This window comes from Condylostylus longicornis, unplaced genomic scaffold (assembly GCF_029603195.1).
Source record: "Condylostylus longicornis isolate FDR11 unplaced genomic scaffold, ASM2960319v2 ptg000135l, whole genome shotgun sequence".
NCBI lineage: Eukaryota > Metazoa > Arthropoda > Insecta > Diptera > Dolichopodidae > Condylostylus > Condylostylus longicornis.
Genome location: NW_026578103.1, coordinates 4,339,882 through 4,356,305, shown reverse-complemented (window position 1 = coordinate 4,356,305; position 16,424 = coordinate 4,339,882). Strand labels below are relative to the sequence as shown.

The following is a 16,424-nucleotide window of genomic DNA, read 5'->3' as shown; positions in this document are numbered from 1 at the left end:
TAAAAGCATGTTCTCAATTTCAATTAAAACTAAAAACAAGCCTCTTTTCCCTAAACAACATCTACTTGTTGTGTATATCGTAACACAAAAACATGAAAATTTAAAATTTTTATCAAATTTCAAATATTTGAGCATATCTGCAGTATATGAATTCGAATTTATCTTTAAAGAATTTTTTAAATTAACAAATATTTATACATGAAGTAAAATATTTGCTTAGATAACATTAAAAATTTAATATTTGCATTATTCAAAACTGATAACAAAATAAAAATTAGTGAACAAAACAAAAATTTGAATCAAATTTCACTTTCATTTTTTTTTTAAATTTTTCCATAAAGAAGCTACGGAAAGTATCGAAAAGTAATCAGAAATCGAAATACGAGTAAAAATATTGTTTATTTAGAATAAAATTTCTGTTTGTTTTTAAAAGATAAAAATGTGTTTTTTTTTTTTAAATTATAAAATCAAATTTAATAGATACACGATAAATTATTTAATAACGGAGTGTCGCATTACTGTAGAAGCTGCAATAGGAGAAAAACTTTAATACTTAAATATTTTTTATTGATAAAAAATAACTGATTGATTTGATATTTGAGATGGGCATCCAAGAATTCTGATTATTTTTAAAAAATTTTAATTTGTAGCAATTTTTTTTATCTGGATTTAAAATTTTTTATTATAAAATTCAGTGAGAATATCAAGAATTTTAAATATTACGATACTAAAAAGAATTGACATAGCTTGGTTATATAAAATCTAATATTTATGGTAGATCAATTAATATTCTTTGTGAAATTAAGAGTGATAAAACACTCAATTGAGATATTTCAATAAGGGAAATTTCGTTGTCAAATTAAGGTAGAATCGGGAAGCGAACCGTTACCATTAAATAATGAAACCCTGGCTATCAAAGCATATTAATATTATTAACGATCGTAAATCATATATTATATATGAGGGGAGTTTCTTAAAAATCCTCTCATTGAATTAAAAATGGAAACATGTGTGTATTTGCTTTAGGTTTTCAAAAATATTCTGATTTTGTAAACTTTACTCACTTTGTTGAAATTTCAAGACAACATCTGAATTGAATATTTAAACATAATGTTAATTTCATAAGCATGAAAAGATAAGAAATTCAAATATATTTTTCTGTTTAATTTAAGCGCTTATTCTTGCTTAAAATATTGTCAAGTTTCTTCAAATTCCAGTTTTATTTTAGAATAATATTAATCTATTTTTATTCGAATTAAGATTAGTAAAAAATTCAGCATTTGAATTAGATATCGGAATTTCAATTAAATAAGTATGCATTATATAAATTAAGTCATTAAAATTTGCATATGTGTGCATCCAATTCTATACTATTAAGTTTTCAATTAAAATATTACTATTAATATTTATTGAAACAAAATCTTACGTGAATTTACTTTTAGAATTCAAAATAAAGTACTTAGCATTAATAATGTTTATTTCCTATTAATTTGCTACTAGCTTTCTAGTCTTGGCAAAGATTATAATCGATGTTAATATTCCAGTTACAAATTCCTGTACAAAATATTTTGCATAATCCTTAATTTTCTTAATATTTTAATGAGTATTAACTGAAATTATTCATCGTTATGCAATGAATCTTTAAACTTCTATGTTATATTCATGTTATATTACATTTAATCGTGACTTTAATTTTTTAAAATAAAATTAAAATAAATCTAAAATTATTTATAGTTGACTTCCTTTCATCGTTTTGCATTCGGATCATATTAAATGTAGAGGTCAATTCAATACCTTTATTATTGAATAATTCAGAGTTCAATTTTATTACGTATTTATATTTATCAAAAGTATTCAAATTTATTTAAGTGTGACATTTAAAATAATTATTATTGTTATAAAATGAAATATTTGTACTAGTATGCTAATATTTATTTTAGATTTAATAAATAAATAAATAAAAAAATAAATTTATTATTGAATTTCATTACTTAATATCATTTATCATGGGAATTAAATTACCAAAAGCAAAACAGAAATAAATGATAACATTTTAAATATAGATTTAAAATTTTTTATAATATTAAAAAAATTGCAATAATGTTAAGAATGAATAAAGTTGGGTCAAACCAATGGTTTGTATTGTAGCACTTTTCCCTTCAACAAGTGAAAATACTGCTTTTAAATACAGTCTATGTATACCTACCACACTATTAAAATTATTTTCAATTATATACGAAACTATTTGTAAGATTGCATATATAAAGGATGAACGATTTGTGCAGTCTTTGAAATAAAGCAAAAAATAATTTAAAGAGGGTTACATAAAGCTCGTTTTTAAGGTTTAGTTGCGTGAATTAAGTAAAATAATAATATTTTTTAATGTCAATCTGTGAATTAAAAGATCTATGTACATATAAAATTTCAGCTTTCTATGTTCAAGGGTGTAGAAATTTTGTAACCAGACACACGGACAGACGGACGGGCGGATGGACGAACGGAGAGACAGAGTGAAACTAATAAGCACTTTTTCAAAATTTTTTTGGAAAAGTGCTAATAATGAACTTTACTTTCTTTACCTTCTTACTAGGAATCAAATTGTGAATGGAATGTACCTGAAATTTCAATAATTCTAATAGATCTTTGCAGAATTAAAAATTCAATACTGCTACGAATTTGCACCGGGGTAAAATATTTTTTGTAATGCATGCAGTACTTTATTTCGTGTTGAATTTTTCGATTTCACCATTTTAATTTATGTTTTGAAAATTTGAATACAAAAATCGCGAGTTGTACTTTTGAAAATCAAGAGTTATACTTTTGATATCAAAATAAAAAAATAGTTAACTCATATATGAAATGTGGAGCGGAATTAGTGCTAAGGTTTTCAACATGCTCAATAAACACTTTAAAGCAAAAAATTTAATGTGCTTTTTTTTACCCCCAAGCATTAATGTTTACTTAAAACTATTTACATACAATTTGTATGAGTTTCTCAACTTTGTATCGTGTATTTGAAAGCAATTTGATTATGAGAGTGTCAATCAAGCAAAAAATATAAATTTACAAATTCAATGATTGCCGCGCATTTACTCAATTTTATCTTGCTTTTTACTTTTACTATTGTCTATTTTACTAGTCATTAATTTAAAATTGGAAAGAAAACAGCTTAGGCACATTTAAGTTTTTATCAAAGAATAATATTAAAACAAATATTTTTTTAATACGGATCACAAATACCATCACATACCAACAAAAACAATTATAGCATAATAGTAAAAAATTTTATGAACTGATTTTATAATTTCTATTTTATAACCGGAATAAAATTCTTCGAAAATTGTTGTGTAACTGTAATAAAACTAGGAAAACTATAGAATTTAGCTGTAAAAACTCAAAATTTAAATCAATTAAGTAATTAAGCAGTTGAAATTTCTTTTAATTTTGAATAAAAGTTAAGAAAAGAATGTTAATCAAAATTATTTTATTAGCTCTTAAACATCGCTGTTCTAAAATTCTATACTCTTTTATTATTAAGTTTTAAATTAATGTAGAGCGACCTTATCGTAAAATAACACCTTATATCAAGAATAAACGAAAAAAGTTGGTTAATTAGTTATTCAAGAGTTACATGACACCATGTCAATGAATTTCAGATACATGCTTAATTTCATATGCAACTTAAATGAAAATTACTTAAAATTTAAGTTTAAATTTACAAAAGAACAATAAAAAATGATGAAAAACAGAAAATTATAGATAAAGTTACGTGTTTTAGTAGTTTTTTACATAATTATATTAAAAAAAATGGTGTAATATTACAGAAAGTTTTCTAAATGGAATTTTATTACATGAAATTTCATTTTATTCAACATATAAGTGCATATTAATATTATATCGGCTTTAAAATTAGAATAAAAAACGAATTTTTAATAGAGATTGAAAATTTTGTTAAAATTTTTCTTTGAAGATTAAATTTTGTTGTGCTTCCAACTCAGCAACACATTGAGAAATTATACGAACAAGCTACCTTATTGAAAAGGCCAAATTGCAAGACACGTATCTCGATAGTCAATGATGATAATCGTTTTTTACCGACCGTATTGTGTAAACAATAGGTAGGTTATGTGATGGCAACAAATTTTGCATATCGAGTTTTCGGTGGGAACGTACTTCTCCATAGTAGGGAAGTGTAAATAAACTATTTTTAGCAACCTGTCAGTCTGTCGGTCTGTCGGTCTGTCGGTCTGTCCGTCTGTCGGTCTGTGTGTGCACGCGTGTATCTCAAGTTCGGCTGAACCGATTTTGATGAAATTTTATATGTAAGTTTGTTTCCACCATGGCACGGATCGATCAACTTTTGGTTTATACGAGTTTCAGGCCTCGGGAACTGCACTTTTTAGCGGGCCTGTTTTACATTTTGGAACATTTTGAAGAAAGTATTCAACCGATTTACTTGAAATTTTATATATAAGCTCAGGTCGACTATCCGCAAAAATTCGTATGTTTTGGAAGAAATCAGGCATCGGCAACTAAACGTTTACTACGGGCCAAATACACATTTTTGTGTATATAAAGAGAAATAATCAACCGATTTCATTAAAATTTAATATATGAACTCCTCGTATTAAAACAATGAACATATAAATTTTTTGGAAAGATCAGGGCTCGAAAACGGATTTGCGGGCCGATTTTACATTTTTCACCATTTTGAAGAAAGTATTCAACCGATTTACTTGAAATTTCATATATAAGCTTTGCTCGATCATACGCAAAAATTCCTAACTTTTGGAAGAAATCAGGCATCAGCAACTGGGCGTTTACTACGGGCCAAATATACATTTTTGTGTATATAAAGAGAAATAATCAACCGATTTCATTGAAATTTAATATATAAATTCCCCGTATTAAAACAATGAACATGTAAATTTTTTCGAAAGATCAGGCATCGGCAACTGGACGTTTACTACGGGCCAAACATACACTTTTGTGTATATAAAGAGAAATAATCAACCGATTTCATTGAAATTTAATATATGAACTCCTCATATTAAAGCAATGAACATATAACTTTTTTGGAAAGATCAGGGCTCGAGAACTGATTTGCGGGCCGATTTTACATTTTTCACCATATCTACAGAACAAATTGATGGAATTTCTTGAAATTTGATATTTGAGTTCTGGTTGTTGCCGAAACTAACTGGCGAGCATTTCAGGGAATTCGGGTAGCACAAAGCGAAACTCTACTAAGAGCCAAATTTACATTTTTCTAAGTATGTTAACTATAAGCTTACTAATGTCCTAAAAATTGGAAAGAAGTATTTAACAGACATTTTTATAATATTCTGTAACACTTTCATTTAACTAGACAATACACAATGCAGTCGGTTATGTGCTGACCACATCAGATTTTTTTTTTCTAATATTCTCAGAAATCCCTAATGCAACGGCATACTGTTTACTCATATTTTTATATCTTAAAGAAAGGTATATGTACATACATGCAGTATGCAGTAACTTTGGTATGAAGTTTTTACCTAACTTTTGTTTAAACAAAATTTGAAGTAGTGGTCTGCAATATGAACATGTATGTATATATTTTTATTAATGCTCAATCTGAAAAAATGATCTTAATGGAAATTTCTTCATGCAACTGCAGAACAGATGGATGACGTAATCAAAGGAACGAGTTAAAGGCAGAAAAATTATTCATTAAAAAAAATTTTTCTCCTCGAACTGGACTCGAACCAGTGACCTACCGCTTTCTAAGCGGACGCTCTACCAACTGAGCTACAGAGGCATGAAGAAATTGCCGACGAAATGTTCTCTACATTGCTTTTATACTGTAATTCACATGATTACTAAGTATTTGTTTTTTGTTTACATTGATTGCTACATACAATCCATTGAAACACACAATAACAAGAACATATATATTTATAGGATAGTGCCTATTCCACTAATTATATTATGAATTTTACTAATACAACATCATAGTTGCGGAATTTCTTCAAAGAAAATGGTTGCTTTTCCTGATTCAATTTCATATTTGTTCCACTAATCATTGCTTTCATCAGAGATGTTGAATCAGAATCTATAACGAAATACGAGTAAAATTTGACCTTATAATGTTACTCACTAATTTTTTTATACAAAATAATTTTTTTTCTTCAAAATTAATTGGTCAAACAAAAAACATTTCAAATGTACAAAATATTGCAAAACTTTTTTAACAACTGAAATAACAAAATTATTTTTTACATAATTTATTCAGCTAGGTATTCAGCTAGAAAAAAATATGTCTAAAATATTTGTGTAAACAAACAAACATTTGTGAATCACACTAGGGTATTCGTATCGTTTCAAATATAATTACAATGTAGATTGAAAAGCAGGGAAAAAAATAAACAAGTACTTTTAGTATAAATACTTTGCAAAATTTGATTACACACCAAAGTAAATTGAAATGTCTTCTAACAAATCTATTAAAATTAATTGCGAATAGACTTTAAAAGTTTTTGTTTTCTGAATTTTCATTCTGAAATGATTTGTTAATTGGAGTAATCGTAGTCTGGACTTGATTATTTTGTTGTTGTTTACTATTTTATTTTTCTTTTGTTGTCAGTCTATTAAAAAATCGGTCACAAAAACGTAGAAATGATTCATTCATACTTCTTTTTTTATTTTGGTTTTTTTTTAGTGAATCATTGTAATCAGTAAGAGTAACATTGATTATAGTTAATTTCTTCGAAAAGTTATAAGGGTTGTTCTTTTGAACGTATTGTGTACGTGTGTATCACAATTACAGCGGTTAAATACTGCCAATAGAAAGAGCAGTAAAACAAATACAAAAGATAGAAAACACAATGCAAATGGAAATGTAGTGATTCACTTTTGTCAAGAACAATTTCTAATTTATTATTCACAAAAAGAATTTCCAATTTTCTAACAATAATTACTTTGCCTTTGTGTCATAATTAGTTATTCAATTTCATATTATCACAATTGAAAATTGTAATAGTCATTGGGAAAATTGTCGGAGTGATGCAGATTACTAATTTTTTTCAATAAAATTTCCAAAATGTTTAATGTTGTTTTTTAAATTTATTAAAAAAAAATAAAAATTAAAATAAATTTTCTTATCAAGATTTAATTCAATGTCCATGAATTAAATTTAAAAAAAAAGCTCTTTTCTTCTGATAAACTAAAATACACAACATGCACATATAATGCATACACATAAATACTGGCGTATTTATATTTAGGCATATGTACACGTAAAATTGTTGTACGCGGTTTATGATTCATTTGTGTATTTTTATGTAGGTGCAAGTACATATTATAAATAAATAATGTGAGTACATTCATAACGTATACTTATACTTGCACTTACTTTAATTAGGTTACAATTGCAAGATATTTTTGAATAATTTAGTAAATGGCATGTATTTTAGTACTTGCATATAAAACATAGAGTGCGTTTGTTCAAATTATTACTAAATTTTTATCAGAAGTAGTAAAGTAGTTCAGAAAAGAAAAAATAATTAAATAAAACAAGTGATTTAAATTATTTACTAGTATATTTGAAATAGAAAATTTCTGAGTATTATATGAATGTTTAAGTGGATATTTAATTCTTGAAATTTACTTAAATTGAAATTCTTTTTCTGACTTTTAAATTTTTATATTACTGATTATTCTAAAACTACTTTTTTATCTAGTTTTTGAGAGATTCTGAAGTGAGAGTGAAATATATATATGCTAGTTAACATAACATTTACTTATTTCTATAACATTAATTTAAAAAAATGGGAGTTCCTTTGGAAGTTGTAATTATAGATTAGTCAATTATTGAATTCTTTGGAGAAATAAAAATAAAATGAAACATGAATTTTAATTATAAAATGGTTGGCCTTGTTATGATTGAAGAGACTGTAATGCCAATTGTATGCCCTTAAATTTTTAACGTATCCTAATTTTAACGGTAAATTTTTTTTTGATTTTGAAAGAAGTTTTAATTTTGATAATAAAAATTTCAAAATTTCAAATGTAAATAAATTTTGTCTAAGACTATAATAAATTTAAAGACAAAAATCATTTTTGCTACGAGCATATTGTCTTCTGATTTTCATATTTTAAATTTAGATAAATCTGAATTTCTTTGAGTTTTGAATATAAATTACGTTACAGCTTTATTAGATTAAATAATATAATAATTATGAATTACTTTTGATAATGATTGAGAAGAGATATTTAACTAGTTTTCCAAATATTTTCTTAATTTTCCTGAGTTCCATTTGGTAAAAAAAATATTTTCAGTACAAAGTTTCAATTTTCATTTTTTGGGAAATTTTGTGTATCCTACTAAAAGAAAATAATTATTTCGAATATTAGAGTTTATGTGAAAGTTTTATAGTAATTTCTGTAAGAGAATTAAATTCTGAATTTTAGGAAATTGTGTGGGTGGTGAAAGTTATTTTGTTTCCAACTTTTTCTTGTTTTTTTTTTAATTTTGAATTGATAGTTTCCGATCTCCTAGTGATATCGTATTTTTTTTTTTTCATTTTTCAATTAAGCTAGTCAAAAAATAAATTAATACTTTGTTTGAAAGGAAATTAAATATTGAAAAATACAAACGAGAAATGTATAAATAAATGTGTGTATCTATTTTTTATTAATTTGCTGTCAATTTTTTGAATCATTTCTTTAATCATTTTATAAGTACAGCACTTCTCATATGTTTCATGACAAATAATTTTAAATATATATGTAAGTGTGTATGTGTGAAGTTTAATTAATTGTTCGACATCATCTTTTTATTCTGTCATGCTAATACACACACACATTTATATTAATATAAAATAAATAGCATTCAATTAAATTTCCTTTTTCTTGCTATGCTGTTATGTTGATTATTGTGTTAAATGTTTAAGATAAGGAAGTTTCCATCACTTAAAAATGTTTTTTTGCAATTTAATTGACGCCAATATTACACATAAGTTAAGTAAATTGTGTATTTGTACTTAAAGTATAAAAAAAGAAGAAAAAAACAAAAACAGAATTGAAATTTAATTATAGGACTACAATAAAAAATTTAAAAAAAAATTAAATTGAAAAACTATTTATAAATTGTAAAAAAATGAAAGAAATTAAAAATTTAAGAGGGAATTGCACTTATAATGGTGATGATGTTGCGCATTAATGCAATCAATTTTGCAGGCATTTCTATTCAACTATGAAGCACTCACGTTTACGGTTCATTCCACATTCATTACTATTTTGTTTTTGTTGTTGATATTTTCATTGTTATGTCCCGCGCTGTGTTCTTAATTCTTAAGTGGCTTTTTTTTAAGATTTTCTTATTTTTATATGGTAAATATACATGTGTATACATGTATATGTATATTATATGTTATTTACAATAAAACTTTCTAAATTGATGTATTTATAAACCATTATTGATTTTAGATAATTTTATATTGAGCGGAAAAAACGAAATATTCGATTTAATTGAAGAGGTTATCTTGGAATGAAAAACAAAAAAAAGATCATTGTTGTTTGGGTGCATTGATTACAAATATCCCGTTACACATTATCATTTTTTTATCATAATCATTGCAGCTTCAAATCTCTATTGTCCATTGCATAATTTTAGGCGTCATTGAATTATTTCTAATTAAGAAACTAATTTTTCATATTGCTTATTTGTTGCAACACTGACATAAGTCAAAAGTTGCATTTTTGAGAATTTTTAAACTTTAGAGTTAATTCCACTCACTACTAGATCATATTACTTCACTGGTTGTAATTACAATATGTGAATACTTGGTTAGCAAACAAACAAATATTTCAAAATAATTTTAACAAACAAAACCTAGGTAATGCATATTGTATGTACTTAAAGTATTTTAACTATAACGTTAAACAGAGTATAAATTAAACTATTGAAAATTTTATATTGTAATAAAATTTAGAATGGCATGTAACATTAAATTTCTAGTATTTTGCATAACATTTTGTAATTTAATTTCATGCAATTCTTGAGTTCATGTTACTGAAAACGTATAATAACAGTAGCTCAAAGTAAGAAGAAATTTAACAAACGTGTAAAAATTTCTCTAAATATTTTACTAAATTAAGATAATATTTTGTTGCGTACTCTGGATAATAGGCTAATTAAATATCTAATTAAATATTTAAACAAAACTAACTAAATATATCTGAAAGAGGCCGTAGTATATAATAAATTTAGACACATGTGTATATGCAACTTAGATATCTTTCTTGATGGAATTATTATATTGCTTAAAAATATAATTATTAATTTATATAAATAAACATAAATTTCATTTATATTTAAATTATTAAAATATTAATAATTTTTTATATTTTTTAATTACAGATTTTTTTATACATAACATTTAAATTATAATATTGAAAAAATTCCAAACGAAGAATTTATAATAAACAAAAGTTAACAGTCAAAAAAAAACACTATAAACGAACCAATTAATTTTAAAAAAGAAATAAAAAATGGGTAAAGCTCAAAGTAAACGATCTGTAGATATTACAACAGATCCGAAAAAGGATGGAACTGTTGATGAAGGTACCGGCGAAATGAAAAAAATTGAAGATGTTGATCAGTTAAAACCACAGGTTAATGGTGACACACACCACAATGAAAATGAAGTAAGTTTGTTTTTACGAGTATAATTAAAATTTAGTTCTTAAAATAATTTTACATAATATTTTATTATTCAATAATAAATTATGTATAAATTTTATATAACATTGGGAATATTTAAATTTTTTTTTAAATAAATTTCGATATTTTTTTAAATCGAATTCAATTTTTTTGTTTTCAAAATCAATTGAAATTGTGATGTGAATACAAAATTTTTTCTTTTTTAAATTCTCGAACATATGAAAAGAATTTACGTTTGTGTTTTAATTAAAGACACTGCGCAGTAGTAGAAAGGAGGCCATATGATTTTTTTTAAGAAATTCGTATTTATGCAAATTTTAGAATAGTAGGATTCTAGATCTTGTATTTTTACTTCTAAAAGTAAATAACATGAAAAAGAGGGAATAAATTTATAAATATATAAAAAATTGTTATCTTTTAAAATTTAAAATTAAATTTTTTATTTATCATTGCCTGTCAATCAATATTTTAATTAATTATTAAGATCGAAATTTTTCTTTAATTGTTGTAAAATTCTTGCATGTTTTTTATAAGGAGACTTAACAATTAAAGAAATATTATTTCACTTATTTTAAGTTGTGAACAGAATATCAGAAAAATGTAAAAAAAAATTGTATTGAAAGTGAAATTTCTCAAATATATTTTTCTCTTTTTAATTTCAAATATTCTGAATAATTGAATTTGGCATTTATGACTAACAAGATGTCTGAATTCTTTAAATTTTAAAATTTCTTACACATTCCTACACTATGTACATCTGTATATGAATTTGAAATAGAAATAATTTTGAATTTTCTAAGAATTCAATAAATTTTTGTTTTTACTATTTTATTCTAAATTTTATTTCTTGTCTCCATTATATTTCTCTATAAAATTATTATAATTGATTTGTCATTTCATAATGTGTTTTCCATGTTTATCATCAAATGTTTTGATGATAAAATACACAGTTGATACACTAAATAAATATGACATTGTTTAGTAAAAATGTTAATTTATACTTTGTTTTATCTGTCACTAATTTGGATTGATTATCTTTTCTTATTAATATGTGTAGCTAAATAAATAGGACATTGTTTAAAAAAAATTATACATTTAAAGTTTTAGTTCATGCTTAAATAAATGTCGATGTTTAAAATCATCGACATTTATTTCAGTATGGTTATTCAAATTATTTTTTATACCTCTTGCTATAAACGTAATTATTTTAATTTTAAAAAAGTGGAACTTATTAAATTTTTTGTAATTAAGATATTATTTTTTATGATATGTGATTATTAAGATTAGTTGTTAAATAACAAAAATATTAAGGATTTTTGCATATATCAAGCTTTAAAACTGAATTTTAAATAATGTACCTTTCTATTATACTGTTCCGAAATGTGTGAGTGAACAAATTTGGAAAGGTTTTCTATGTCAAATATAGACGGTGAAATTTTCATACACAAAGGAATTTACAGCGACCGGTATGAAGAACATGCATAAATATGTAAACTTTTCTATATTTTCTTAATTTTATTAATTTTATTAATAATGAAGAAGAAATCTTCCACTAAAGTATTCAAGCTGAAATTAGTTATATTTAAACAATTAATTTTCAGATTAGTTTTCGTTATTAATAAGTTTATGTGAAAAACAAATAACTGACATTTAAATTCTTGCTTTCAAAAAAACCCATACTAATGTTTTCTTTCTTTGAAAACGTTTTAAAATGTCAAATTGATTGTATAAAATTTAGATAACTGCATAAATTGTTTAATTGAAAAAGATATAGGAGGTTTTCTTTTCCATTTTTTATTATTTTTTTTTGTTGTACACTTATTTAATTTGCATTCAATTCAATTTAATTGTACGTGAATTGTAAACGTAAATTTTACATCATTTAAATATCTACTGCAGTTTTTTTAAGAAATTAAATTAAATATTTTATGTTATTCGTATACAATATAAAATTATTTTAAGTGTACATACTCTATGCTTATTCTCTTAATAATTGTACATTCATTATTTTGCAATCATGTCATTTATTTCCTGATTGACACTGTTTATATGTAATGAAACATACATACAATGTTCATAAATAACTTTTACATTATCTTCTTCTTCTTTATTGGGATAAGTTCAAAATAAGTTCATTTTTGCTTTCTATAAACGCAAAAAGCAAAAATATAAAATGATTTATTGTGCCTAATTGAAATTCATATCATCCAACACTTATAATTTTTATTTATTTTATATTTTATATTGCGTATAGCTCAAATTTATAAAAATAAAATGTGAATAATATAAAATAAATTTAAATAAATCTCTTTAATTCCTCTTCTTTTTTGATATAATACATAAAATACAAATACATAATAATTTTAATATACAAAATATAAAAAAAATATAAGTACCTACATATCTTCACTTTTTCTTTTGATTTTTAAGTTATTTAATTTAAAAAAGAAAAAGAATAAAAAGTGAATTAACAATTAGTTATTTAGTTGTGAATAATGAAAGTGTGAGAGATAGGATGGTTTCGAGGGAAGATTAGTGGGTGCTTTAACTTTATAGATTGTGAAAAGCCATTGAAGGCCATCACATAATAAAAAATATTTTCGTGTTGTATTCTTTTTGCCTTCTTTTTTCATGTTTCGAATGTTTCTTTTCAATTCTCAATTTATTTAGGTTTTTAAGTGTTACTTACTTTAATTCAATATTATGAGTTTAACAAAACGAAACACTTCAATATTTTAATATTTTGAATTTTGAATTAAAAGCATATTGCATATTGCACACTCTATTCCTATTGTACTTAATATAAAACAATTTTTATACTAAGTACAGGCATGTAGACATTGCACCTACCAAATAACACTGTCGTATGTCAAAAATCTGCAATCCAAAATTGTTTCAAATGATTGTTAATATTTTTAAGATATTACAAAGCTGCCGTATTTTTTAAGATGATTAAAATGACAATTCCCACATTTTAATTGGTTAAAAGTAATTTAAAAGTAACTCATTTTTAATAATAGTTATTTATTAAATTAACTTGTTGATTTTTCAATATAATATTGAGTGAAAAAAGCGTCTACTAAAGTGAATACATTTTTTTTTTAAATTTGCAATTTATTTTTTAGTATTTTTTAAAAAAATTTAACAAATGAACCAAATTAAACTTTAAAACTACTTAAATTTTCATAAAATCTGTAGTCACAATAAAAATATAGTCACCTTCCATTCTCACATTTCTTTTTCTTCTAAAGCTTCTTTTGTAGCAAGAATCAAATAATCTCCATACATGAACGGTTTAATTTTGCATAATTTTAATTTCAAAAATTTTTTTAAATTGTTCGTAAATAAAAAAGATCTAATTAATAGTAGACAGAAATCGTACTAATTCGAAATGTGGCACAGTTTTTGAGGCAAAGTAAGAATTCTTATAATTAATATATAATATATTAATATATGAAAATTCATTGGAAAAAACCTAATTTATATAATAATCCACAAACAGAATTACAACATTACCCGAATTACATCAATGCAAAAACTATTTTAAAACATGATGCCACTACTTTATTTCGCAGCATTTAGCGTCACTATATTGAACTTTTGCGATATTTCATGTTGCAGCAGTATTACTCCATAGGTGCGATATATACTATAATAACTTAATAATTTATATTAAAAAAAAAAGAAATACAATAAATTGTAAGAATTGTTGTATATAAAACCAAATTCATTTTAGAATAATAAATAAATCTTATGAAAATTACACTGATCACTATATCAATACAATGCAAATGTAATACAATGCAGAAATGAAAAAAAAGTCATACTTAACGTATACCATGTTTTGTGCACGGGGAAAAAAGTTGGTGACTTTTGATGAACTTTTTCGATTTTAATATAAAACTTGTAAATACAATGAAAAAAAAGAAATAAAAAACAAAAAGCAAAGATTATAAGATCGAAGTACAAGTTCTCGATTTGAATTCGAAATTACTTTAGTTTTTTTTTGCAATTTTATTCAAAAATTGCATGTTATGTTATTTTTTTTTTTTAGTTTTGTCTCATTTTAAAATTTAAATTAAAAGTACTTAAATCAATCTTTAAAATTTTTTATTCTTTAATTTTCAACAAATATTATTTACGGCTACAATAGCTATAATTTTCAAAGATTCAATTTAAAATATGCACTTGATATCTGTTCCTTAATTAAAGTCTTAGGTTTATTGGTTTATAATCAAGTATGGGCACCAATAATAATTTTGATATAATTTGTTTATTATTTTAAAGGTAAGAAATTAAAAAATAAAAATGAACTATAAGAAATTTAATTTTGTCCATAATAGCAAAATAAATTAAATTTTCTACATAAAAATTATTTTAGTTAATGAACATGGCAACAATAGTTTTAAACAAAATTTTATTTTTGCACTTCTACTCTTGACTACAGTTTGCATCTCCAAAAAAAAAAATCAAAAGAAATATGAGTTTTTTATAGGATCTCGGAATTTATCACTTATTGATGAGAACGAATTATGTAAATTGGAAAATTTTGTTAAATGAGAAATGTTTTAGACAATCAGGACAAAATTAAATTTTCCAAATAAAATTTTCCGTGTAAATTTTATCAAAATCATAAGTTAGAATTTCTCTGGCTATTGATTTTTTTATAAGGATCTTAAAAAATCTAGTTAGGCATCTATACTTACTCAAGTCATGGGAAAACATTTCAGTTCGTACAAAAAACCAAAAAAAAAACACAAGTCGGTTATGCCGAAAATTTTTTTCCATAAAATTCGTTTTATTTTTATGTTTCGTTTTTTATTTCAAAATTATTTTATTATTTTTTTTTTTAATTTTTTGAATTAGGTTAATAATTCATTTTAATATTTATAATAGCACAATAAATGTGGAAATTATTATATTAAATAATTTTAAAATATATTTTTCATAAATAACAAGAGATACCGCTTCAGTTTTCATTTAACTTTTTTTTATAGTTCTTTCCGATAAGTGTAATTTGTGGATACACTCCTAGGAATTTTAAGTAGGTACAATAAGTACTTATTTGTATTTATTATTATTTATTATATTCAAGTTGTAACAAACCTTTGAAATATTGTACATGCTTGTAAATCCCTAAATTTTTTGATTTTCCTTAATTTGTTTGAGTTTTTCAAAATCAGATCCATCTTTCCAACCTCGAACTATAGTTTGTTTATTACCTTAGTCTGTGTAAACCATTTTGGAAAATTTGAAAAATCATAGAAACATTCTGGAAAAAATTCACATTATCTTATATTAGTTTGGATCAACGCTTTTTTTTATTGTTGTCAACAGTTTTCGAATAATTTTATGCGAGCATTATTTTTTGTTGTGCACGGGCATAAAATTACAGAATAACAACAGATTTTTTAGTTAAGATAACACCGGTAAAATAATGAAGAAAAAAAACAAAAAAATAAAATGCGGTGCCTACCTGTAAAAATGACAATTATGAAACTTCAGATAATTGTTTGACGGTTCTGTTTTGTTTTATACAAAATAAAAATAAGAAAAAACATAAAAAAATACGAGAAATGTTTCGTCTACATTCAAATTAATTCGCAAACATTGTGAAATATAAAAATTACAATTGCAATTTTTTTACTATTATTTTTTCACATTTCGGTTTTTAATCTGTTAATACATTGGAAGTGAAACTGGGTTAATAGTGATTTTT

The 16,424-nt window shown here is 23.9% G+C and overlaps 1 protein-coding gene across 2 annotated transcripts in view; it reads left to right on the top strand.

The window, feature by feature from the left end:
* The window catches only part of LOC129614988 (A-kinase anchor protein 200), a 64,181-nt gene that overhangs the window by 16,488 nt on the left and 31,269 nt on the right, over positions 1 to 16,424 (top strand). For both annotated transcript variants that reach the window (XM_055530009.1, XM_055530008.1), the window contains one exon: positions 10,403 to 10,689. In XM_055530009.1, coding sequence (XP_055385984.1) covers positions 10,534 to 10,689 — 156 coding nt within the window. In that variant the 5' untranslated portion in view covers positions 10,403 to 10,533. The remainder of the gene's footprint in view (positions 1 to 10,402; positions 10,690 to 16,424) is intronic.